This window comes from Colletotrichum higginsianum, assembly GCF_001672515.1.
Source record: "Colletotrichum higginsianum IMI 349063 chromosome 7 map unlocalized unitig_7, whole genome shotgun sequence".
Taxonomy (NCBI): domain Eukaryota; kingdom Fungi; phylum Ascomycota; class Sordariomycetes; order Glomerellales; family Glomerellaceae; genus Colletotrichum; species Colletotrichum higginsianum.
The window spans coordinates 1179388-1205028 of NW_017263917.1; the positions used below are offsets into that span (position 1 = coordinate 1179388).

Here is a 25641-nt window from a genome sequence, read left to right on the forward strand (position 1 = left end):
CGGAACCAGGGGAGAGGAAGGGAGAGGAAGAGAGAGAAAAGAAAGCTGTGTCATGTGGTTATGTCCAATCATTTGCCCAGTCTCGCCGTTCTCTTCATGCCTCACTTACTATCTCCTGCATCACACGCACGCATACCCTGTATGGATACCCCCACATCAAGGTACGAATACCTACCAACTCTACTGAGCGCACGTCTATACTGAAAAGGTAGGATGGGAGAGAACCAGAAAAGAAAGGAAGAGACATAGCCCTTGATAATATCTACTGTAACTCTCAGCACTTGGCGGCATGCCCGCTGCCACCAACCCGCAATTAAACCCTCATCGAGGTGTTTGCAGAGATCCCCGTCCGTCCCGGCCTCGGCATCGGCCCCGTCTCCAGTTTTCGACAACAACAACAATAACAACAACAACATGCCAAATGGGGAGGGATGGTCAGATGTGTTGTTCTCGCCAAACATGTACAGAAAAGGAAATGACAACGACGGAAGCCGAGAGCAGCTCTTCTTTTTTCCGCCTTACATGCCTCGTGCTCTGACAGGGCCGACTTGTGTACCTGGCCCTCGACTGCATGTCCCGCCCCTGCGCGATTACATACGACACAAGATGAAGATGGGGCGGGACAACCAGAAGCAAAGAATGCATGCAGGACACACCCGCCCCAGCATACATAGTATATATTAGCTAGGTACTGGCTGAAGGGCGTAGGTGGGTGGTAGACATGGCCGACTTTACATCGCTCACACCTCACCCAAAGTAAGGCAATGTTGCTGGGTGGGCGATTATGCGCGTCCGTGTCTGTATTTCCGACTCGCATGGCATGCATCTAGATTTCAAATTGTATTTGCATTTATCGTCGTTGCCTCTTTTCTTTTCTTCCTTCACTACGAACCCTGCTCGACTACATTTGATCTCTCTCCTGCGTGCGTCGGCGAATCGACTTTGCATCCCATCTCGGCATCGTCCATAATATCTCTCGCCTTCCGTTTTGAATTTGGACCCCGGAAAGGCAAACGTCCATACCTTAGCCCGTATCGAGACATGCGGTGTCCCGCCCTGTGTACCTAGGATATCAGCAAGGTGCACAGAGTACTTGGGTAACTACGTACCTATGTAAGGTGCCTACCTAGGTTACCACAGACAAGATGCCAGGGCAGTTGCTGGAAGGTGCGGCGAGTGCGAATGCGCGCGACGCTCGGCCGCTGACGTTTCCTGCTACCGCGCTGTGCGCGGTGCGCTATGTTCCATACTCCAGTTCCAGGCCTTCTGCTGACCTGAACGCCCCGTGCTTGAGTCTGCGCACAAGTAGCTGGTCGAATAATTCCGCAGGGAAGAACTTGGCCAGCACAGACCTCAACGTCACCGTCGATAACAAGCCAAAGGAACATACGACGGACGTGTCAAATGTTTTACACATTGTCCTCCGTCGGAATGTTGTCGTGATTTGACGTGGCCCCGTCCCATCAACATCATCAACACCACCACCAACAGCAATGTAGACTCGACATTGTTGCTTGGCTCGGTTTCTCTAGGATGTTTACCTTTGGATGAACGGAATGCCAAATCTCCCGTGATAGACGACCGCCGGCCCCCGACAGATACCTGTAGCAGTCGTTGCCCCCCATCTTGCCTTAGAATATGAGTCGTTCAGCGAAAAACCCATTTGACGCCCACAGGAATCGAACCCATCTCCACTTAATAGGACACCTACTCCAATGAACGGCCTTGTAGGCAACAGACCATGCTTAGTACCCGTTGCGGGCCCTGGTCCTCGTCTCGCCTCTTGTTCTTTCGTTATTCTCTATCGTACCTCATGCCACGACGCCTTTAGGAGAAAGGTCAAAGCAGCTCTAGCCCAGCCCCGATCGTCGACCACTTCGGCCACTGTCTGTCAATCTGTGTGTCTTCTCCGTAGACGGTTCTTTCTCGATCGAGTGTAGCCTGTCGTTGTGGCTTTGAGCGCCCTCTTCGCCCTGGCTTTGGGGAAACCTTGTCAAAGGCTGGCACTGCACAGGGAACGAGCATGAAGCCGATGGGGATTTCGTGACAAATGTCTGTGAGATTCAAGGGGGGTGGGGGCTCGGCGGGCTGTCCACCCTTCCATCTCACATTGACATTGCAAGGTGAGAGGATATCTCAGAAGGCACATCTACATCAAGGCGTCGGAAAGGCGATGGATGTTCTAGGCATCGTTCTGGGCCGTTTTTGAGTGTCAGGCTGCGTTGGCCTGGCCCTGAAAAGATCAAGACGAAGGACCCCCCCGCATCAACCCCAACCGCCCCCCCTAAAGACTGACAAACTTCCCGTTGGTCCTGATCGACAAAGCTGCTCGGCTGGGCACATGTCAGTCGCTGGTCCCGCATCCATCTCACGCACGAGAGGAGAACTACGTATTTGAATTCCGGCTCCACTCAACACCACCCGCCCCCCCGGCCATTTTCTCCAACTAAACTCATCCCGCGGGGGAGGGGGGCCGCCGCCTGTGGACTGTGACTGCAGAACGTGGTTCAGCCACATTTTACATCTTCCCCTCTTTTCTCTCGAGTCTCTCATTCTCTCTCACTTTCGACGTCAAAGCCGCCGCTCTGCCTCTCTTGGACACCGAAAGAAGTCGTCTCCCAAGCCATCATCTCCAACAAACCCCCATCCGTCGTCTCCGATCCTTCAGCTAGTCTACCCAAGTCCAAGTCCGCCTTTCACGAGCAAAATACTCCCTACTCTACGGAATCAATCAGCCGCCAAGCGCCTCCCGAGGTGTCGCAACCCACCCACCCACCCACACACTCACACACACACCCCTGGTCGTCTCTTGGTCAGGTCGCATCAAGGCTCAAGCGCATGCCAAACCGGTCCTCGATCCGCCCGTCCAACCAGAGCCGCCCATTGCCACGTTCTTGCGATACTCCCCTTCGCCCGAAAGGCTCACCCAAACTCCTCGGGATCCTGTGCCACCTCCTTGAGTCTTTGAGTTCTTGGGTCTTGACTCTTTTTGGCGGAGTAGCCCGCGTCCCACGACCCCGTGGGGTTCTCCAAATTCCCACCCCCGAACCGGCTCGACCAAGCAAACCTCCTGCACCTGCACCTGCGGCCTGACGTCCCAGTTCCAGGCGTACCCGTGGGCATCCATTGCATCACACACAGCCTTCGTTCTCTCACTCAAGTCACTCAGTCACCCAGTCGCTCACTCGCCCACCACTCACTCTCACTCACTCTTCGTCCGTATTCCCGAACCCCCTTCAACCCACTTCGAGTCGCATCCTGGCGCTAGTCCACGTCTTCCTTTTCCCGCATCCCCGTCATCTCATCTAGACTTCTCTCTTCATTCAAATTCGGTCAGTCCCTTACAGTAGTAGACTGCTCAACCGTTTGGCCTGGCTGTGCGCACCGTACCGCATCGCATCGCATCGAATTGCATCGCAACCCCATAGGTGAGTGATGACGGGTGGTGTTTGCTGTGCTGACCGGACCTGACCTGACCTGCCTGTGTGCCTGCCGCGGTTCTTGTGATGGCTTCACCGGCGCGAGCATGGCACAAATGTCTCGACTAGGGGGCTGACCATCTCCAGCCACTCCATCCTCCTCCGCTACCGACAACACCACCACCAGCGGCCTCCAAGTCTATCTATCCATCCATCTATCCATCCGCAATTACGTCCACCGTATCCCTCGTCTACCCCGTCATCGTATCGCCAGCGGCCGCACGCAGCCACCTCGCCTGACTGGTAGGTTACCATTCTCACATTTCCCCTGTCCTGATACCCTCTTTATCCAAGAAACTCTCGGCAGATTACAAAGCCTGGGCGGTACTCTAAATATCACCTCACCTCGGTCCTGCGGAGCGAGTTTCACGCGCTTTCTTGGCTTCTGCCCCCCTCTCCCGCCTCCCTTCCCTTCCCCTACCTTCCTCGTCACCCGTCTTCCGTCAGCCCCCAAACAAGCGCGTGCTTGACTTGTCCCGCATGTGAAAGCGCTCCTCTTCGTCGAGACAAGACCCCGGAATCCCGGGGTCACTGCTATCTGCACGCCAGCCTATCCCAGTCCCCTCCCCTGGTCTGGCCCTGTGGGGGTTCCACTTGATCCCATCTGTCTCTCATCCTTTTCTCATCTCATCTGCCTGCACATACCCATCTATTTAGGTACACTACTTTGTATCTGCCTTACGCCTCTTACAGTAGGCTAGTGTCTACCGCACGTCCGCATCAGACTCACCTTTTCGGCCTCTCTTCCGGGCTTCCTTAGGCCCGTCGATATATCCCTAGTCCATCCCACCTCCTGTTGCCGAGCCGTCTTCTCTTTTGTCTTCTTCTTCCCCTTCCACGACCCATTATCCTCCATCCACCATTGTCCAGATGTCGTAGTCTTGTCAAGTGTAATGCCATCATACTGCCTGCAAGACTGCCACTACTTCTACCGCACGGCGCTGCGCGGACTGAACATTGGCACCAACGTCTCGCCCCTCTACGCATAAAGAGACCACCGTCCTCCCGCTAACAAACATGCCTACCCAAGTCCGCATCTTTTCGCGACCAAGGCCCCTCGGCGAGACTCTCGAAAAGGCCCTCCACCCATCCTCGGTTCCTCGTTTCATCCCAGACACCCCTGAACCCCGGAAACAACAAGTCGAGCCGTCGATCCCGAAGGAGACCACCAGAGACGCCCGCTCTATGGCAGTGTACACAGACAAGTCCGTCGAGGGCGGTGTCACATTCGCCGGCCAGGACAAGCTTAAGCACCTGCCCATCCCCGAGCTGGATGTGACCGCCCAGAAGTATCTCACAGCCCTCAAGCCGCTGCAGTCCGCGCGCGAACACTCCGAAACCACCCAAGCCGTCCACGAGTTCTTGAAGAACGATGGCCCGTTGCTGCAGGAGAAGCTGAAGGCCTACGCCCAGAACAAGACCAGCTACATTGAGCAATTTTGTAAGCCATCCTCGCGTCTTTGTGATTCTGATGCCGGCTGGCTGACTCGTGTCCGTCATAAAGGGTATGATTCGTATTTGAACTATGACAACCCCGTCGTTCTCAATCTCAACCCCTTTTTCCTGCTGGAAGATGACCCGACGCCCGCAAGAAACAACCAGGTGACCCGCGCGGCGTCTCTCGTCGTCTCGGCTCTGGAATTTGTTCGGGCTGTCCGCAAGGAGGAGCTGCCCCCCGACAACATCAAGGGCCAGCCCCTGTGCATGTACCAGTACTCGAGGCTCTTCGGCACAGCACGCGTGCCGACGGAAAACGGGTGCCAGATCGAGCAGGACCCAGACTCGAAGCACATCATCGTCATGTGCCACGGCCAGTTCTACTGGTTCGACGTGCTGGACGACAACAACGACCTCATCATGAGCGAGAAGGACGTGTCCATCAACCTGCAGACCATTGTCAACGACGCCGCGCAGACGCCGATCCAGGACGCCGCCAAGGGGGCGCTCGGCGTCCTGAGCACCGAGAACCGCAAGATCTGGTCGGGCCTGAGGGACGTCCTGACCCGGGAGGAGGGGTCCAACAACGCCGACTGCCTGGGCATCGTCGACTCGGCCCTGTTCGTCCTGTGCCTGGACTACACGGAGCCGGCAGACGCCGACGCGCTGTGCGGCAACATGCTCTGCGGCACCAGCCTGGTCGAGAAGGGCGTGCAGATCGGCACCTGCACGAACCGCTGGTACGACAAGCTGCAGATCATCGTGTGCAAGAACGGCAGCGCCGGCATCAACTTTGAGCACACGGGCGTCGACGGCCACACCGTCCTGCGCTTCGCCAGCGACGTCTACACGGACACCATCCTGCGCTTCGCCCGCACCATCAACGGCCAGGCCCCGACCCTCTGGGCCACCACGAGCCCGGACCCGGCCAAGCGGGACCCGGACAGCTTCGGCGAGGTCGACCCGACGCCGCACAAGCTGGAGTGGGACATGAGCCCGGAGCTGAGCATCGCCGTGCGCTTCGCCGAGACGCGCCTCGCCGACCTCATTGAGCAGAACGAGTTCCGGACGCTCGACTTCAAGTACTACGGCAAGAACTTCATGACCTCGATGGGCTTCTCGCCCGACGCCTTTGTGCAGATGGCCTTCCAGGCCGCCTACTACGGCCTCTACGGCCGCGTCGAGTGCACCTACGAGCCGGCCATGACCAAGATCTTCCTCCACGGCCGCACCGAGGCCATCCGCAGCGTCTCGGACGAGTCGGTCAACTTTGTCCAGACCTTCTGGGCCGACAACCCGGCCGAGCACAAGGTCGAGGCCCTGCGCCGGGCCTGCCAGCGCCACGTCAGCACTACCCGCGAGTGCGCCAGGGCCGAGGGCTGCGACCGTCACCTCTACGCCCTCTTCTGCACCTGGCAGCGCACCATGGACGACGAGCTCACCAGCAGCTCCAACGGCGGCTACTCGAGCCCCGTTGACGACGGCGAGTCCGCCGTCGGCAGCCCCGGTCGGGACTCGGTCCTCTCGGCGTCGTCGTCGCTCGACGCACAGTCGGCGGTGGGTAGCGGCGGCCGGGCGCGGGGCGACAGCACCAACTCGCGCAACGGCGGGCATGGCGGTTCCGCGATGCCGCACATCTTCGCCGACCCGGGCTGGGACAAGCTCAACAACACCATCATGTCGACGTCCAACTGCGGCAACCCGTCGCTGCGGCAGTTCGGGTTCGGGCCGACGTCGGGCGACGGCTTCGGCATCGGCTACATCATCAAGGACGAGGGCATCTCCATCTGCGTGTCGAGCAAGCACCGCCAGACGAAGCGCTTCGTCGACACCCTCGAGAGCTACCTGCTCGAGGTCCGCCGGATCCTGCGCATCACGTCCCGCCGCGGCACCGGCGTCCGGCAGACCCGCGCCAGGGAGCTCGACCAGCAGGCCCGCCCGAAGCCGCCCAAGGGCATCAAGTCCCGCGGCCGGCTCATCACGGCCCACGACGCCATCAGGCCGTCCGCGGCCCGGTCGTCAACGGGCACCCAGTCGCCGACGGAGGAGAGCGTCACCCTCAGCGAGGACGACGAGCTCGGCGGATGTAAGTTTTTTGTCCCCCCCCGTCCCCCCTCCCCCCTCTCCCATCTCTAGGCCCCCTTCGATGGGTCGTCCCCTCTTCTGAAGCGGTACACTGACTAACCTGACTGACAGACGGCTTCTTCGACGCGGGAATGCTCCTCCAGGCCCTCAAGGCGCGCGGGGAGAACATGGACAGCGGCGAGACGAAGCCTTCGGAGCGAGCGGCCGTGCAGGCGCGCCGCAGGGAGATTGGCAAGAAACTGCGGCTGATCGACTATTGATCTTAGCCTGTTGGGGGAGGGAGGGGGTGTGGTAGTCCAGCTCAAACCAGCAACACCCTTCCGATTCCGCGGCCTCCGCGACCCAGGTATAGAATCGATCCATCCCGCGTGTTACCGACCGCCACGGGCGGTGGCGTGCCGCGTCACACAACGCACATTACGTTCGGTCGTGGGACGACGATATGAACCCGAGCATCAGGCGGAGAACGTGGTGGGTGAGCATGCTGACGCACTGCGGCATGGAGAAGCGGCGTGGAGCGAGACAGGTGGTCGCAAAATCATGGTACATGTATGAGACACAGAGCAAGCCTTGATCTTGGAAATATACCCTCCTTTTTTTTTCTGTTCCTGCCAGAGCCACCACTTTCGCAATACTTCAGGTGTAGGGTCCCTCCCTCCCTCCATGGGTAGATCTCAATGACGGGTAGATATACTAGAGCCAAGAACCCAACGAGGGTAAGTCTGTCTGTTTTGCTTACATACAGTCAACTCCAACAATCAAGAACAAGGACGACATCGGGGGTGGGAAACTCGGATTCGAAAGAGCAAGGTAGAATAATATAAGCCCGTCCTCTCGAGAGGTCAACCTGAAAATAACATACACACACACACACACACTGCGTGCGTTCTTTTTTGATGGCGAGACCCAATTCAAAAATCCCCGTCAGAAATGTAAACCACGGCCCCCTCCCCCAAGTCTAAAGAATCCATTACGACTGTTATCGTATCTCGCCGTGATGCAGCAAACGCCCTGCACCGCCCGCCCCGTCGGTCCCTGCCCTCCCAAAGGATCATTACAGAGAGAAGTCGAGTGAGAGAGAGATACAGCAGATAGAAAGGACAAAAATGTCCCGACAGAATGTACAAAAAAACTCAGGGCGAGCCCGCCACGACGACTCTCGTCCGGCCTTAGGCGAGCTCGTGCATGTGCCCCCGGTGGCCGTCGCCATTCGTCGGTGCCTCGTGAATCGTCGCCGGTGGCGGCTGCTGAGGTTGCAAAGGCTGCTGCGGCTGCTGCCCATATTGCTGGAACCCTCCCGGGGTGCCGCTGGGGCTGACGGGCTGCGGCTGCGGCTGCGTGCTGAGGCGGTTGTGCGTCATCTGCGACACGGCGCCGGGGCTTGTCGTGTCGGCGCGGTCGGGCACAGCCATGTTGCCGCCGTAGTACGGCTGCTGGTACCCGCCCTGCTGGGGCGGAGGCGGCGTGCCGCCGAAGCTCTGGGGGTAGCCGCCTTGGCCGCCAAACTTGGGGTCGTAGAAGGACTGGGTGTGGGTGATGGCGGCGTTCTGCGGCGGCGAGCCATGCGGTCCCGGCCCCGGCGCGTAGCTCATGTGCTGCTGGTTCATCGGAGGCTGCTGCTGCTGCTGCTGCTGCTGGCCTTGGGGGTTCTGCTTCTTCTTGCGGAGGAGAAACCAGATTGCTAGGCTGACGAGGGCGATGACTGCGACGCCGCCCACGACACCGCCGACGATGGCGCCGATGGGGACTGATTTTGTGTCATTGTCGGGGTCGGGTGCCGAAGTCGAGGTGACCGGGCCGGGTTCCACCGTCGTAGTGACGGTGGAGCTGGTGGTCCTGCCGGAGCTGGTCGACGTGGGATCGTCCGTCAGGGCCAGCGGGGACCATTCCCGGGCAGACTGGCCTTCGTATGTAGTGAAAGCGGCTTGAGGGGTCGAGATCTCGGCCGTGTTGCACCAGTAGTCGAAGATGCTCTCCGAGAAGGAGATGGTGTTGCAATACGGCCGCGCAGTGTTGGTGCTGGGTGGTTGGAGTGTTAGTTCGAAGGAGGAACGTTTTTGTCTTCTTGATTCCCGACATGATAAAAACCTACCACTTGAGAGTGAAGCGGTCGACGAGACAGCCGCCATCACAGAGACTCGACGAGGAAACCTGTCTGGAATCGTAGCAGGTGCGCCGCGCGCCGCACTCTTGGGTGCCGCAGCAGGCGACCCGGCCGGGGGTACTCCTGTCGACGGCGGTGAAGAAGATGCAGCTGGCGGAAGAGCCGCATGTGTAAGCGGCGCCGGCACGGCCGGAGATGTAGCCGCACGTGTTGTCCGGGGCGACAAGGACGGTCGTGGTTGTCGACGTCTGCCGCCTCCTCAGATCCGCGTACGCAGGCGCCTTTGTCGGCTGGGGGCTGAACTTGTCGAGGGGGAAGTCGAACGAGGTCGTGGCCTCTGGCATCTTGTACACCTTGGCATTGGCGAGGCTTGAGAGAACGGCCAGGCCGGCAATGTATCGAGATGAGCTCGCCATCTTGGTCGAGCCGTGTTGAAGCGGGTTGGTAACGGATGGGAGATGAATCAACACTGCTATGCGTCAAGATGACCCGGGGAGAAATCAGGCAAGAGAGGAGGGAGAGGGGGGGGAACGCCCGAGGAGCCTAGAGGCTGAGCGCCATTGTTATAAACCAGGCTGCCGCTGTGTTCACCCGTGTCTCTCATCACTGTTGTACCACACGAGCTTGACCACTGCAGAGGGTTCACGAGGCGCGAGCACCAACGCGGGACCCCGTACATGCCTGGTCGACTTGGGCAACAGTTCGATCCGCGAGTTGCTCAGCCCTAGACTAGCTCTTTCGCAGCTTGGCTGGTGAGCTTGATTTGGGGGGAATTGGCTAGTCAGGGATCCAGTGTTCAGCCAACCCAATTACAGCACAGTCGGACCCATTGTGGCTTACCAGAGCTGAACAACAAGAGGCGACTTAGCGTGGACGAGAATGGCAAGGCGAGACAGCCACTGGCGACCGGATTGTTCAATGGACTTAGCGCGGGGACAAAAAGGAAACAGAGAAGGGAGGGGAGGGGAGGGGAGGGGAGGTGGGACTGGAATGCGCATTGCATTTCGATTGGCGTCGAAGAACGACCATAGTAACGAGAGGCTGTATCATCCCCGGTGCGTTATGGTGCTCAAAAGGCGTGCCAATGTTCTAGAGTTTTCAGAACTCTTCAAAGTTTAATGTATAACGAAACATGCACTCGGCTTGGTGAGACTCTGCGCCCAAGATCTACGACAGACGCAATGCTGCTGCTGCTGCTGCTGCCTTGTTCGTAAGCCCTGACTCGACGCTCCGTCGGTAGGTATGTAGCTCAGATGCCTTCAGAGGCCCTGAGTACTTGTTTTTGGGGCTGTGACAGAAGGCTTTCGGCCTCTCCAGGAGCGCGACGAAGGGAACGGTGGAATCCTTCACGGCTTTGAGGGCACGACGAGCACGACATCTTGCCGTTGGAAGTCGGGTTTCCCGTCGTTAGCGGATCAGCCGGCGAGTATCCGGCGTATGAAGCTGACGCCGTCGAACCAGCCGGGACTAGCGTTTCGCGACTAGTCCCCTATCGCACTTCAAAATTAGACACGATCACCGCCTGGAAGCAGGCTTCAGCCTCGGGCCCTGTGTGTGCTTGCTTTCTAGGCCAGGTCGAAATGAGAGGGTGGTTCGATGGCTCAGTCGGATTCCGACTCGGTGGACATTCCACCCGCTTGTCTCTGTTCCGCGTTTATGCAAGTACGGATACCGTACCGCAGTCTGCCTTGTTCTTGGTGTAGCCCATTCCGTCCAAGAGGGTGGCTTTCACCCGCCTGCACACCGTATTCACTGCAGAACAAGTCTGGTCGCATGGCTGTTTTGGTGGGGAGAACCGTTGGCACATGTGAGAAAGAAACAATCGATTTCGGTGTCCCAGCGTCGTAAGGGCGAATGAAACTCGAGCAAGTGGCTGCGTTTGGGATAAACCACTGGCGGCTAACCTGCGAAATGTCGTGACAGAGGAGAGAAAGGAGGGAGAGGAGGTCTACAGGACTATCGATGCAAGGGCGTAGGTATCCGTGACTTACCTCTGCCTTATGTAAGCAAATGGGTCCTTGACGGGTCCAAGCTTCGGCCCGCTGCTGCCCGCTGTTTACCCCTGGTCTCGGCCAATGGACGACGACAAGAGAAGAAACCTCTCCAGTTTAGTGATAACCGCTGTTCGGTTGCGATGCACGAATTACCAACTCGAGCAGGAAGTCGGATTTGCACGACTTGCTCTTTCCAAGGTGCTGTAATCTGGTGAGACCGACGAACATGTTGCCTTGAGGTAGAGCACTTCTCTTCAGCCGCCGGTCTGGCGCATCTCTCCTGTAACTGGCCGGATCACATCCCACTGCATTTGACATCTCTCTCGTTCCGCTCATCTCGCTCATCGGAACCGGTCATCTCACTCTCTCAGCGCGTTACGCATCGTGCTGATCACCCCCCTCCAAAAGACACCACACGTGCCGTCACACTCCACTCGCATGCCATGACCGACCTGCTCCAGCTTCTGCCCGACTTTCCGGTTACCCAGTTCGCCGGGCTGGTGCGGACGTTGGAACGTCACCAGCTTTCTACCACCGACCTTCTGACCCAGGATGTCGTCGACATAGGCAAACGCACACAGCTGCCTCTTCTCGACATCAAGCGGCTATGCGCCGCCATCGTTGATGCCCTTCACCGGGGTTTCGAACCTGCCAACCAGCAACCCTCGAACGCGAGCCCGTTCCTCAGACGCTCGCTCACAGATCTGGAAAACCAGTGGTCCACAATCAGCACCCTTGACGATGACCTCGATCAAGCCTTGGGAGGAGGTCTTCCGACCGGTTATGTGACAGAGATCACAGGCGAGAGCGGCGTTGGGAAGACGCAGTTTCTGTTATCTCTGCTACTGGCCGTCCAACTGCCGCCCCCGTACGGCCTGGGCCGTCCTGCCTTGTACATCACTACGGAAGCACAGTTGTCGACGAAACGCCTCTCGCAGATGCTATCGGCCAACCCGCGCTTCGCAGAGGTTTCACCCGAGGACAGGCCATCTTTGGATGGTATCTCCAGCACTTCGACCCCTGATCTTGAATCGCAGGAGCATATCCTGCAGTTCCAGGTGCCCGTCGAGGTTGAGCGGCGTAACATCGGTCTCATTGTTCTCGACTCTGTAGCCTCCAACTACCGAGCCGAGTTCGAGCGAGGTGGCCTCAGCAACCACGGATCCAACATGGGAGCTCGCAGCAACGAGCTGACACGCCTCGGGGCCTTGCTTAGGGAGTTGGCCCAGAAATACAACCTTTCTGTCGTGGTTGCCAACCAAGTCGCAGACCGATTTTCCAGTTCGTCCCTCGCCCCAACGGCGACCCCTAGGAGGGCGCCTCCTGCTGATGGCGAGGGGTTCACTCAGGAAAGTCCGTTAGCATCACGGAGCAGGGGCGCGAGGGCTTTCTCGCCTTCAGACGTCGAACCGACCTCGTCCATGGCCGAGCATCTTCGGTCTAGCATGCCCGAACCTCCAGGTCTGGATGACTTCGGCCCGCCCGCACCCCCCGCGTTGGCACTGGACCACCAGCAACGGTGGTTCACTGGATGGGGCGATGATCCATTCGCCGACTACGGGCTCAAGACGCCTAGCCTGGGCCTGGTGTGGTCAACCCAGATCGCCTGTCGCATTGCGTTGTTCAAAAAACCCGTTTACGGGGTGCATCGACACGTTGAGGATGAAGCCGACGAACGGGGGGTGCCGGCATTGAAGAACTGGCGTCGATGGATGAAGGTCGTCTTCGCTCCCCATGCAAAGGCAACGGGCCAGGGCCTGGATGGCGCCGTCGAGTTCGCCGTGACCATGGCGGGACTGAAGGCTGTCAAGAAAAAGGAGAAGGAGGAGGAGGTCGACGATGACTGAACTATTAGCTCCTCGCAGAAATGTGTTGAAAGCCTCATGGTCTGCATGTGTTCCAGAGTGGACCGGTCAAAAATCTCCCACAGCTGCATATCTAGGCCTTTCAGGCAGGGGACAACTTTGGTCACAGGAGCGGCGGCATCACAAGCCTGATCGCGTCTCCCTTTGCTGCATGGCAGTCGTTGTCAACGTCTTATGTCTGAGTCATCTCTGCTCCAGACAGGCGAAGGAGGCAAGCAGCCGCATACGGTTTACGTATGAGCCAACAGCTTGCCTGGCCAGATCAGTCTGACCGGGCTCATTCGTTGCCACGAACGCATCATTTACTGGTCTGGACAACGAGTATGCGGCAGCGCTATCTTGTATTCCTCTCTTAGACATGACGAACGATGAGCGAGTTACAGTCAACCGCTCTTTGGGATGAGGTTGGAACTGGGAAACTCCACACGGACCACGGATACGAACCGCATGGCATGGTGGGGTGCAGCAGGTCAACGAACCCATGCATGCTCTGTGAATCAAGGTATCATGCAGAGAGCCCTCTGCATGCTTTCCACTTGCACCAACGATGGGTAGCGAGAGCTGGTTGGACTGTCGATGGAGGGAAGGATACCTGTACCTGTAAACGCAAAAAAACAGATTAAGCTTTGCAGTCCTCAAAGTACAAGCAAAAATAGACCTGGGGTATGGAAGGAAGCTTCCACGGTGAGTTGCAGCCTCTGGCGAAGGTGTTTCACAGCAAACGAATGAGCACTTGTCCTCTGATATTAAAGGACTGAGGGGGACGAGGTAGGGACCCCGGCGGTTTTGCTTACGTATTGTATCCGAAATCCAATGTCCCAGTCGTGTGGAGGCGCAGGCCGCTGGAAGATGCCACTGGACAAGGCCGGGGCTCCAGTTCCATTCTGAACCGGTCCAGAACAAGTTTCGACTTAGTCACGTGCTGTTTCACATGACTCTACACCCACTGCGCAGGTTTCATTCGTTGATGACATCTGACTGGGCGGGTCCTGTCCGTTCCCTCTCCAGGCGGTACGGCACTGGACACACTGGACACCACACGGTGACTGGATGCAGGACTCCTCTAGGCACAGGACACCGAGCACTAATCAGAGACTGGCACTGGGACTGGCACTGGGACTGCATACTTTGGTACTGCCACGGGTACATCCTCCTGCGCTAGAAGCCTTGACGTAGCAGCCTGCCTTCCTCCGACCGACTCTCCTACCTCACTTGACCTGGCTTCTGGCTTTGTTGCTCCTTTCGACACCTCATCACGACACCAACGAAATCCATCACCTCCCAACTCCTACGCAACGCCCATATAATCGCCCCGCGCACCTTTAGCCGCCGCACAACAACATCTCCACCAGACTTCATCGAACCCCCCGCCATTCACAATGAACCCCGAGTAGTACGTCGCGTCTCTCGCCTCCTTGCGATAGGAGGAAACCCTCCTCGGAAGCCGCCGCCCAGCTGACCTGCTTTCTCTCACAGAGTCCTCCTCTATCTTCCATTCATCTCGCCCGTCTCGATGCCGTCCTCATTCGCCCGCTGCGAAAACCACCAAGCCGACGCTGATCGCTCCTCTCCGACGCCGATAACTAACCCCGCCGCAGGTACGACTACCTCTTCAAGCTTCTCCTCATCGGTGACTCCGGTGTTGGAAAGTCTTGCCTTCTGTTGCGATTCGCCGACGACACCTACACTGAGTCCTACATCTCCACCATTGGTGTCGATTTCGTATGTTTACCTCCCTCGCCAACCTGACGCTGGCCGATGGGGCCACTGACGATTCAACAACAGAAAATCCGCACGATAGAGCTCGATGGAAAGACGGTGAAGCTGCAGATCGTAAGTTGGCATCTGCCATCCGTCTCTTTGGCGCCGTGATGTTGCTGCAAAGGCTGACACGGGGCGTTTTCCTCTCGCAGTGGGACACCGCTGGCCAGGAGCGTTTCCGCACCATCACCTCCTCTTACTACCGTGGTGCCCACGGCATCTGCGTCGTCTACGATGTGACCGACATGGACTCCTTCAACAACGTTAAGCAGTGGCTCCAGGAGATTGACAGATACGCCACCGAGGGCGTCAACAAGCTGCTCGTCGGCAACAAGAGCGATATGTCCGACAAGAAGGTTGTCGAGTACACCGTCGCCAAGGTAAGAACCAGCCCCCCTTGGACCAAACAGCGTTGCAATAGTCTGCGGCTACGACGTCTAGCGTCGCCCCCGTCCTCGTTATCGTATCATGGCCACTGACCCCCCGATGCAGGAGTTTGCCGACAGCCTGGGCATCCCCTTCCTCGAGACCTCTGCGAAGAACGCCAGCAACGTTGAGCAGGCTTTCTTGACCATGGCCCGCCAAATCAAGGAGCGCATGGGCAGCACGACCGCCAACAACACGAAACCCTCCGTGCAGGTCGGACCCGGACACGGCGTCTCTTCGAACTCGGGCGGCGGCTGCTGCTAAGCGTTTCGGCCCTGATTTCACGAAGCCCGCTTTTCCTTACCTGTTTCTATGGCATTTTACGGATTTTCTCGGCGGAGGGGAGACAGCTGGGCAGAACAGGCGAGGGAGGAATACACAACACATGAAGGTGTTGGGATCGGACGGGGCTCGGACGAGGCTGTGCCGTTCTCTTTTCTCCTTCCCCTCGCTACGGCTGCTTTTCCATACTTCTTCTACGCATAGATGAGTGTTGATTTGGTTTGCTCCAGTTCCGCCTCCACACTGCACACGCAAACCAGCACAAGATACTTCTGTAATGGGACTCACGACATTGCTTATGGCAAAAGACAGGACCTTTGGGTGCTCACGCTTCCAGTAACCCAGCGCTCGGATACCCGTCGGGAGACACCCGGGGACGGCGTCTGGGTTGGGAACAGGACATTTTTTGAGGCTATTTCGGCGTGTGTTTGCGCGGGTTGTGTTTTGCAGGCGCGCCGTGTATTTTGCGACGAACATGGACGGCAGCAGGGCCATCACATAGGCAACGAAAGCGGACCAGCCCGTACGGTATCTGCAATGTTTCTCTGTCCGTTAGCATCGGCTTCTCTCTCCCCTTTCTCTTTGGCGACTGCTGCTGCTTTTTTTTTTTTTTTTTTTTTTTGGTAGATAGGGTCGAAGTAATGGGCAAGTGACGTTTTCCTTTTTTCACTCCATTTTTTTGAGATGATGTCTTTTTGTCATGACAATGATGATATTCCAGCCCCAAAGTCCATTCGCCCTCTGCATCGCCCGCCTCAGACCATTCGTCTCACGGCCGAGAGGGCGTTTGCATTTCGAACGGTGAAGCCAGTATGACGTGCGATTGGCTCCTCCGGGGGTTTCGGATTGACCGGTCATCGGGTCGATCTCACGTGGTCGTTCCTCCAAGCCCCCTCCTCTCCCCCAAAATGGGCCATTACACCCGTGGGGGGGTTGGTGAAAAGCCACATGACCCCCGCGCGGTCACATGCGGATCGATGCGGGTTGATCGACCCCGGACCCAGAGAGAGAGAAAGAGAGAGAGAGAGCCCCAGACGACGTCCTCTCTGGATTCGTACATTCACACACCCACACACGCGCGCGCACACTCGAGGCCAGGTCCGAACCACGCCCCTAGTAGAGTAGGGGACCCGCCGTGGTCCGAGGCTGTAGTCCTACGCGGTTGAATGACGATGATCCCGTTTAAGCGGGTGGGGTTGCGAAGCGCCGCGTGCGGCGGGCGGTTGTGATGCGCGCGGTTGCGCTCCCGGGGGGAGGGAAGGGAGGGCCGTGGGAGGGGCCGTGTTACGGGGTTGGTGATGGGGGTGGGAGCCGGGGGGTGGAAGGGGCACAGGCGAGGGTTTCCTGGTGGGAGATGACTTAGACTGCTGTTGATCGCTGCGATCGGAGCGGTATCCCGTCCTCTCCCCCTCTCGCCTCTCCCAATGGTGTCTTGTCTTGCGTCGGCTTGCCACGTTCCCAGATGAGAGTTCGCGGGGTGGGAAGCCTGGACGACTCTTCACAAAATGTTGGCTTAGTCTTTGGGAGAGGATTGCCGGCGGACGCTGATGGGTGCTTTACATCCATGGTTAATGGATTAGTTGGCTGATCCGACCGACTTACCTGATCAATTCTCAGGCCTGTGAGATACTTGTGGTTTTCTATTCCAGAGTGAGCCTTTCTTTGAAAGTACCAATGCCTTGTATCACCAGCAGCACAAAAAGAAAGCCATGTGATGAAATGAAACTTTTCGGTATCTACAGGATATTCATCCCAGGTTTCATGTATCCACAGCATTGAATGGAAAAGATCGCGCGGCTTGGCGCGGCCCTCGACCAACCGATACGACAGTAAAAGCAAATGTGAGCGTTGGTCCATCGACCAAACAGCAGAATCCCGTCCTCGACTATCATCCCCATCAACAAAATGATGCTCACTCCCACTCATGACACGAGACATCCTCGGCCATCCTCCCCATGTGAAATCCTAGCACTCCCTTACTCCACCAGCCCATGGTATTAAAGACAAATGTGAGACGTCGTGACGGTCATCCAGAGAAAGAAACAGTGCAGAGCAACCCAGCGGGCTCTTTCAACATACACTATAATAGTACAAAGATCATCTCGAGTCTCATGCCAATCCCAGAAACTTCAAAGCTTTGCGGCTGTTCCCCTTGCGTTCGTGGCTTCTCTTCAGAAACATGGGCATCAAACGCTTTTCTTCGAGCTCCAGATCGCTCTCAAACTCCATGTCGACGGTCATAATGGACCCGCCATCGCCCAACAGAGACCTCTTGTCGCCGCACCGGGACCTCAGTCGGCGGCTCATAATGGTCTCTGCGATAGAGGGGGGCTTAGCTGGAGCCTTGATTGAGCCCGATGTCTTGTTGCTTTTTCTGCCTCTGGAAGAAGGGGGGGAAATCGGAGGACTCATGGCCATCTGCGAGAGAGGTGACGAGGTGCCCGATTTCATTCTGCCATCGCTTCTCGATCCCCTTTCGGGCAAGTAGAATTTGGAGACATTGATGAGAATATTCCATATGGTCGATACAAAAGTAGCGACTTCCCCCGGGGTTGCATTCGACGTGAGAAGGAGGTTGGCCTTTGATACCGCAAATCCATCTCGCGAGGACACAGACACGGCCGACTTGGAATCCTTCGACTGGAGTGAGCTTGAACTAGAGGCGAAATCACTCCTCGTCGAGACCCGTCCAAGTGAGCTGCCGCGAACGTGAGTGAAAGGATGTGGCTCCTTGGCGGTAGCATCAATAACTTGGGCAACTTTCATCATGTCGGCCCCAATCAGCTTCTGCAGAGCAAGGATGGTGGCAAGATGATCGGGAGGGTAATCAAGAAGCAGAAACCGTACTTCCGAGTGGGCAGCAAAGTACGTCTCAAGATGAGGGATGATGAGGGTCGCCAAAATGTACGAGTTCGTGAAGGGGTTGTCGTGTGTCTGGTTCGCCAAAGGCTGCGCAGTGAACGACTGCATCGCGTTGGCGATGAGGTATCTGATGGAACGGTCAGACAACAGACTATGAAGCAGAGCAAGCGAATACTTACCGGAAGTCAAGCCTTCCTGTCCGCGAGACGCCATTCGACTTGGTGCCCAACCTCTCAAGCTGGCTCGTCACCCCTGAAATAAACGTCTTCTTGACCCCACGTTGCGCGCCGACAGCCAGAATCTGGTCAATCCGGCGATTCTCCCTCCTCGGGCCGCCGCCCGACTCCGAGTCGCGGAAGATTGGCTTCCAAAGTCCCTCCATCTCAGGCAGTAAAGGGAAATTGAACTGCGAGTAACCCCTTCCCTTGGGTGGAAAGTAGATGTTAAGCACTGATCGAAGCGAGTTCTGCATGGCTACAGCCGTCTGCCCTTGCACAGCATTGAAGTCGTGGAACTTATCCTCCGGCTCCGAAAATGTGGGGGGAGGTGTGTGTGCAGGCGTCGGTAACGCTGAGCCTGTCATGGTCTGTGAAATGGGGGGAAGCGGCTTCTCGACGTAAGTGGTACTCTCGTAGGAGAACGGATCGTACTCCTCTCCGTTGGTAGCGGTTGCAGAAGTAAATAGAGTCGTCTGAGACTCGCTTGATTGTGACGTGGGAGTACGCGGAGCTGATACGTCGCCGTCTGCAACAGAAGTGTTGGAGGAAATCGCAGGAGGGGGCGGTGCGACTGGATAGACACCTTCTCTGAATGCCTTGATCATATACTCCAGAATGGGGTCAGGGCTGTCATCCTTGAAGTGAATGACAAGATCTTCGTGGAACGGTAGGACAGGCTCGAAATTATCTGGAATTTCTGTGTCGTCTTGTGCGTCGGTTCCTCTGTCCACATAGTTTGTCTTGGTGCGGATGTGTTTTCGAGTCTTCGCCTCGGCCGGCGGTGGCGGCAGAACCTTATTTGTTCGGGCGCCTTTGACAAATACGGTTTTGGCGCCCTCGACAACCTTGGCGCCCTCAACAATCTTGTCCTTGTTCTCACGTCGTCTTGCCTCTGCTATGAGACCAATGACAGATACAGGACGGTCGCTGTCGAGCTTTCCGACAGTGACCATCTCGGCAAGAGACTTCTCTTGGGGCTTCAGTAGCATCATGGTGTCCCGGTAGCGCGAGTTGGTTCGTTGGAGCTGACCAATGGACTGTGACCGTTTCAGTCTCCTGGTCGAGGTGGTTGAATTCATACGAACGAGCGATGCTTGTTCGATGAAGATCGACTCTGTCGAGCGGATGCTGAACACATCAGACCCCGATGCCACACTCAGCATGGCGCTAGGGTTGGGCGAGGGTGTCGAGCACTCGTCTTCACGTTCGTAAACCTCGCCCACGCAACTCGGAGAGCGAGGAAGCGCCGGTGGGATTGGATTGCCATCACTGTCAAACCCTTCACCCGAAAACTTCTCAAGCTCATCGAAATTCGTAATGGCCAAGGTTGGCGTTGGGCCATCGCGTTGAGCAACCGCCGTGGGGACCTCTTCATGCCGGCCACTGTCCTCGTAGTACTGTCTGCCGAAAACATAGAATGGCGCGGTATCACCGAATGTGTCGGCGAAACAGTACATGGGAAGGCTCATGCTCCTCGGGCGCGCGGGGGGGATGGTGAGGTCGATGTCGCTGGAAGGCTGGAGGTTTTCAGTCTCGCGATCGAGGGCGTCGGCGGCACGCATGGCTCTTGTGATGGGATCTTCGGGGAGTTGCTCGGATGTGTTAAGAGAAGAGTCCCTAACACTGACGGGATGCTGGTCGAGGCCTGCGACGCCCCCTTTGACAAGGTCGTTGAAGATGGCCTCTGCCTTGGCAATGTCGCCATCCACGACATTCCGCGAAATGGCCCTGATGCAGACTGTCTGCGCACTTGGTGTGCCTCCGTTCATAAAGACCAATCTTTTGTGCGTGGGTGTCGAGTCCTTCAGAAACGCCAACGCGGCCTCTCTTCTTTTAGCGACAGCATTGTGAACTCTCCTGACAAACACTCGCGCATCAAACGGCTCATCGGGGGTTTCGGGCTCGAGAAACTCCTTTACGCTGGGAAGAACCGCTATTTGCGAGGACGTAGGCAGTAAGCGAAGCTGAGTAGAGACCAGGTCGGTGGGACCCTCGAAGGCGACGAGGCCGCCATGATACTTGGCAGGCTCGGCCATTTGAGACAGCGTCGGTTTGGGTAAGGGAGTCGGTGCGATTGACTTTGTGAATGAAAATTGGCGGAAGTCGCAAAAGCGGTGATGTATCGAAGCGATATGAAGGGTTGTATTCGGTTGTGTGATGATGGTGGACGAGTAAGAAGATGATGAAAGTGGTGTATGTGTATGATTTAGTGCAACCAGTTGCAGAAATCGCACACCTTGGGCGAAATTCGTCAAGGTCAACAGCACAAGTGCAGTGACAAGTCGAGGGAAGATAGGTAAAGCAAAAGAAAAAAAAGGGGGGGTGAAGAATGGAGACGAACGAAGAGTGGCAGTATTGTTCTCGCAATGAAAAAGATGAAGAATAGGCTTGGGGGGAGGGCAGGAAACGACGGGTAATTGAGCAGTCGCGGACACCGGCACAAGTCCGAAAAGAGGTGGCTTGGACTACGGAGTCTATGTCCCTGATTTAGGTAGGTAGGAAACACAAGGAGAGGAGCAGACAAATAATTGGCGTTTCCGAGCTACGCCTCAAGCCGCTAGTTTGGTGAAGGCGAGGAGAAGTGGCTGCCCACGAAGGGGAGTGAGGTGGAGAGGAAAGGGGGATGCGGCGATATGGAAGGAGCGGCCGGATTCGTGTCGAGGGAGGTGCGTGGTTGGGACGGCGAGGAGGTGGTTAAACCTTCCTGCCTTTCCAGTTTGGATGACTCTCGTCCGAGCCAAGTACAGCACGTCTTTCTTCCTCGAGATCGTTCGTTGTCTTATGCTATGGTCGCCGTCCAGTCGCGTGCGTGAGTGCGTTGGATGGGACCGGGGGAGAATCGGTAGGCGGCAGACGGCAGACGGCAGACGGCAGGAGGCAGGAGACAGGAGGTCGTGCCGGTGCGCAAGACTTCCTCCTAGCTGCTAAATTTGGGAGTGATGGCGCTTGCTTGGGTGGGATACGGCTGGCTCTGTACGCCTAGGTGGTGGCAATGGTTCTCAAATGGTCTCGACGCTCATGTTGATGATGGTGCAGAAATTCAAGTTGCGCGAGATGATCTGTACGAGATGTATCTTGAGAAAATAGTAAACACAGAATGGCACGCGTCATCTCGTAGTGCAGGTTATCATAATAATACTTTGCCCGAGCCTGCCCGAACCTGTCCTCGGTCCGCACTCATCGCTCACTCAGCAAGATGGTTCGGCTGCGTGCGTCTGTCTCTTAGTAAGACGGTCGCGTTCAGATTAATCCCACCCACCCCGAGCCGGTTGACGGTTCCAGGTTCGGGTAGGTTTGGGCAAAAGTTGACGCTACTGCGTCAAGGTGAGGAAGATGGGACAAGTTCCTCGGCGCCTCCTCCCTGGTCGTTACTCATGGCTTGAGACTAACACCAAGACAACCGTCTGATTCGATGTTGGTGTCTCGCAGCGCCCGATCCGTCGGCTTGTCCAGCACCAGGGAACAATGGGATATCCGCTCTGACAGTTGTACAGGCCGCCATCACTTTGCATCATCGATTGACGGAACCATGCCGCCGTTTGATCCGGCCCATCGTGGTATGGGTCGCTGCCCTGGTGGTGGAGGACGTTGCAACCAATGTTTGATTGTTGAACCAACAAATGTGACCGACTGGGCGCTATGGTTGCCATGGCCGCCATAGTCGCACAAGGATAACGGGGACTCGCGACTGAAGGTTCGTTCCCGTCGAGGGGCCAAGGATGCGGCGAGTCCGCGTTAGACAAACGGAATTAATCAAACGGGAGCATTCAGCCGAAAGAATTGCCTGACTCTGGCGGGTGTGTTTGTATGCGTAGGTATGCACGTCTCGAGGATTATGGAGCCCGAAGCTGCCATCTTCCGAAACTAGTGTACAAGATGATAGGAAAGCACATGCCGGAGACATCGAATGGGAGACAGGACGGCGAGTTGCAAGGCCCCACGGCGGGAACAGAACAGGCAACGGAAACGCCTGGAATTAAACTGACGGTTCCAGAATTCCTTCGCCTCCTTAGTGAATAGTAGACAGCCGTGACAACTTGGGGCTGGCGGGAGAAGGAGGAGGGATGCAAGGACGTGTAGCTGGCGGGCGCAGGGGAAAGTGGGTATGAGCCGGCGGCTGGCGGGACCGTCCAGGGTTCAGGGTTCAGGGCTCAGCGGAGCGACGAAAGCATGGGGGAGGACGAACGGGGGAAGTTGGACGCAGGGGTAACTTGAACCGAGCCTTGCCTGTTTGGGCGATCGACGACAGGCTTGAGCGTAGTTGGAAAGAAGATGGCCAATCGGCAGGCAAGGATTCGCTCTCGCTGTTTGTTCGCAGCTGGCTTCCTTCCTCCGCCAAGCTAGCTATCTCTGCTCACATCGGTCCTCCCTCAGCATGTGCATTCACCTTGCGGCGCGGGTATCGGAGGAAGACTAACGATCTGCTTGTCATACCTTCTCCTGGGCAGGTACCCATGTGGGTACCCGGGTAGGTATGTCTTACACGACGACGCACACGTGTTGCCAGGGAAATCATGCCTCAATCAAGGCAATTTGTTCCTGGCATCATGCATGGCATGATCGCTGTCCGGAATCTTACCCCCAGGGTCATCGCCATCTCCGTCGAGCATTCTTCCTGCTTGCTGTTGTGTGTGTAGTACATTCACCGTCTCCGGCCGCGGAGCTTTGACCTCAACAAACAGACGCTTTTCGAATTTCTTCGCCGCCAGAAGGAAAGAGAAAGCTAGCACAGAGACCGGCGTGCCTGCGGTTGGATTCCCGGGCGACCATCTTGCATGTCTGCATGCTAGCCAGAACTGTATCCCGTCCAGTTCTGCTCAGTCCGAGCACCCACAAGCAAGCCATCGGCGGTCCAGCCATCGACAAACCCAGGCGAGTCTGTAAACCCGACCACTCGCCTCCTCTCTCTTTCCGCAAGTCGCAAGAGAAGAACGGATGACTAGACTACCATTTACCATAGTCTGAGCGACTGAGCCACCGTCTTTGCGCTTCCATAGCGGCGCCGTGTTGCTTCATCGGCTTGGACATCTAACCAATCCATTCCGTCATCTTCCTCGACGCATGAGAGGGAGAATGATTTTGGCCGTCTTTGGATAACTGGGTTGACTGACGACTTCGCCACAATCCAAAGTCACCGCCGCTTCGGACTATGACGAATTAATCCTTTCTGGTAAGCACGTCACTTTTCTTTACGCTTGACGCAAGACAGCTTAGCCTTCAAATCTTGACACACAACAAAAGAAGCTATAACCTCGCCACGCCGACTACAGCCGTTAGGCCCTTTCGCCACAAGTATTGTAAGCCTATCATCAGATACACCCAAAATACTAGCTCTTGGCCTTCAGGCTGGGAAGCGGCGGGCCTCGGCAGGATGTAGTACGATGCTACATCGCACCGACGCTATGAGACATATTGACACCCCCATCTGTCTGAAGCCAGTTCCGCAGTCAGTACCCTTTGGTTGTGGGCACTCATTTCCAACCAGTTCATGAGCATTTTTCTCTACCTGCAAGACTTCGCCATTCACGCATGCACCAAGACTACTCACTCCTCTTTCCAAACAATGTCTAATCCCTCGCAAAAACGGGATCTGCCAGCCTTGACTAGCGCCAACACAGTTTGCATCCCAGCCGGGCGGACGATCGATCGTCGAAACCCACAACACAGCCTCTCCGGGGGTCTGCCCCGTCCCCTCGCATGAATGAGAACGGCCTTGCCTCAAAGGCTGAACCAGCCGTGCATGCCTCGTTAGGCTCTTGAGTCGGACCCTGCAGCAACGCAGCAACTTGGCCGACCCAGAGAGCGGTGAAGGCGTGAAACAGACTAAATGCCTTCTTTGTTGTACAGTAGGCAACCTGAATCACCGAGGCGGCGGCACTGACCACAACGTTGCTTTGCCTCGGACCACGCGCGCTGCCCCTGGCCACGTTTTGCTCTGCAGTAGTTTGCATCTCTTGCACCATCCACCCTTTGTACCACTGTCCGGCTGCTCCCAGATTCGAAGACAATACAGACGCATACATACAGTCCGTTCATGCGCACGCGACGCGCCACGATGTTCTGAGCCGCTGCTGAAAGCTTGTGCAGGTTTACCTAAAGATAAGCACAGTCTCAGGAAGCAAGAGAGGAGTGCACCCTTGCGTCGTTTTTGTTTACATGAAGAAGAACTGGGTGCCGCACTAGAGGAAGATATTCTGCTTGTTTGCCATAGGGACGTTCGTCAAGCGCTTGGGACGTCGCATCTGTCAATCGGGCATGTTTAGATCATCTACATGCACGCAGTTTTCCTCCGAGGTCCGTGTTCGTCCGGTTTGTCACAAGGGCTGAAAACTTCCGACCGAAGGCTAGAAACTTGCACCTTCGATTTGGCCTTTGTACCGCGCTATCAAACGATTTAATCTCTACGGGTACCTGGGCACTACAGGCTTACTCTTGTTTCGTTCCTAGAACAATCAGTCTGAGGATGTTGCGTCTGCGGCATCCCAATGTCTCCAGGATATCGCTGGGGATGCCGCCGGAGACATCCGCGGCGAGGCATGAGCAGCTCACCGTTACTACGACTTTTTTGGTCTGTGTAAATATTTGCCGGATATCAACGAACCAAGGCGACTTTTGGGCGACACCGAAGCTTGGGTATCTCGGGTACTCGCACGAGCCGGCGAGCCGTGCCAGCCACTCATTTATCACCATTGAAGGCTTTGAAGGCTTTGACGACTGACTGGTCCAGAACTTTGGGATACCACGCACAACCTTATTAGCAGAATGGTGGCTTCGAGGAGGTTTCGGGCGCTTTCGAGGCTGGCATTTCCCATAGATGCCCCCCCACTCCAACCAAGTTGTGAGCACGGCCAGATACCAGGTATAAAGAGAATGTATTGAATGCAATATGTCGGGCTTGGCTTGGCACTTTGACATCAATTCTCACCTGGTCCGCGACCGCTGGAGATGCGGCAATGACGCTTCCATCGAGTTCTTTTCATGGCTGCCCATGACAGACAACGTGTCGTTGATGGACACTTCTACGACGCAACGACAGTGTCTTGCAGCCCAATGCTCGTGTTGTAAATGAAAAGACTGTCTGCGTTAGCAAGGCCGTCGTTGATGTGCTATCTCAATACCCCCCCCCTC

General features: G+C 56.7%; 7 protein-coding genes across 7 annotated transcripts; 4 read left to right on the forward strand and 3 right to left on the reverse strand.

The window, feature by feature from the left end:
• Nucleotides 1-1145: 1145 nt before the first annotated feature.
• On the forward strand, nucleotides 1146-1448 carry CH63R_10037 (uncharacterized protein; the record flags this gene model as incomplete). Its single annotated transcript, XM_018305011.1, has 1 exon — nucleotides 1146-1448. One exon carries the CDS (start codon nucleotides 1146-1148, stop codon nucleotides 1446-1448), a length of 303 nt encoding a protein of 100 aa, XP_018154435.1.
• A 3048-nt stretch (nucleotides 1449-4496) lies between these two features.
• Nucleotides 4497-7261, forward strand: CH63R_10038 (choline/Carnitine O-acyltransferase; the record flags this gene model as incomplete). Its single annotated transcript, XM_018305012.1, has 2 exons — nucleotides 4497-7002; nucleotides 7113-7261. The coding sequence occupies 2 exons, from the start codon at nucleotides 4497-4499 to the stop codon at nucleotides 7259-7261; spliced, it is 2655 nt and encodes an 884-aa protein (XP_018154436.1).
• Nucleotides 7262-8170: 909 nt separating this feature from the next.
• Nucleotides 8171-9521, reverse strand: CH63R_10039 (Duf1620 domain-containing protein; the record flags this gene model as incomplete). Its single annotated transcript, XM_018305013.1, has 2 exons — nucleotides 8171-9020; nucleotides 9094-9521. The coding sequence occupies 2 exons, from the start codon at nucleotides 9519-9521 to the stop codon at nucleotides 8171-8173; spliced, it is 1278 nt and encodes a 425-aa protein (XP_018154437.1).
• Nucleotides 9522-11542: 2021 nt separating this feature from the next.
• Nucleotides 11543-12946, forward strand: CH63R_10040 (DNA repair protein RAD57; the record flags this gene model as incomplete). The annotated part of the gene is made up of 1 exon (XM_018305014.1): nucleotides 11543-12946. One exon carries the CDS (start codon nucleotides 11543-11545, stop codon nucleotides 12944-12946), a length of 1404 nt encoding a protein of 467 aa, XP_018154438.1.
• A 1397-nt stretch (nucleotides 12947-14343) lies between these two features.
• On the forward strand, nucleotides 14344-15415 carry CH63R_10041 (Ras family protein; the record flags this gene model as incomplete). The annotated part of the gene is made up of 5 exons (XM_018305015.1): nucleotides 14344-14354; nucleotides 14563-14686; nucleotides 14750-14797; nucleotides 14878-15105; nucleotides 15218-15415. The coding sequence occupies 5 exons, from the start codon at nucleotides 14344-14346 to the stop codon at nucleotides 15413-15415; spliced, it is 609 nt and encodes a 202-aa protein (XP_018154439.1).
• A 1377-nt stretch (nucleotides 15416-16792) lies between these two features.
• On the reverse strand, nucleotides 16793-17371 carry CH63R_10042 (uncharacterized protein; the record flags this gene model as incomplete). The annotated part of the gene is made up of 2 exons (XM_018305016.1): nucleotides 16793-17035; nucleotides 17174-17371. The coding sequence occupies 2 exons, from the start codon at nucleotides 17369-17371 to the stop codon at nucleotides 16793-16795; spliced, it is 441 nt and encodes a 146-aa protein (XP_018154440.1).
• A 171-nt stretch (nucleotides 17372-17542) lies between these two features.
• On the reverse strand, nucleotides 17543-20549 carry CH63R_10043 (Gastric mucin-like protein; the record flags this gene model as incomplete). Its single annotated transcript, XM_018305017.1, has 2 exons — nucleotides 17543-18422; nucleotides 18475-20549. The coding sequence occupies 2 exons, from the start codon at nucleotides 20547-20549 to the stop codon at nucleotides 17543-17545; spliced, it is 2955 nt and encodes a 984-aa protein (XP_018154441.1).
• Nucleotides 20550-25641: the final 5092 nt, after the last annotated feature.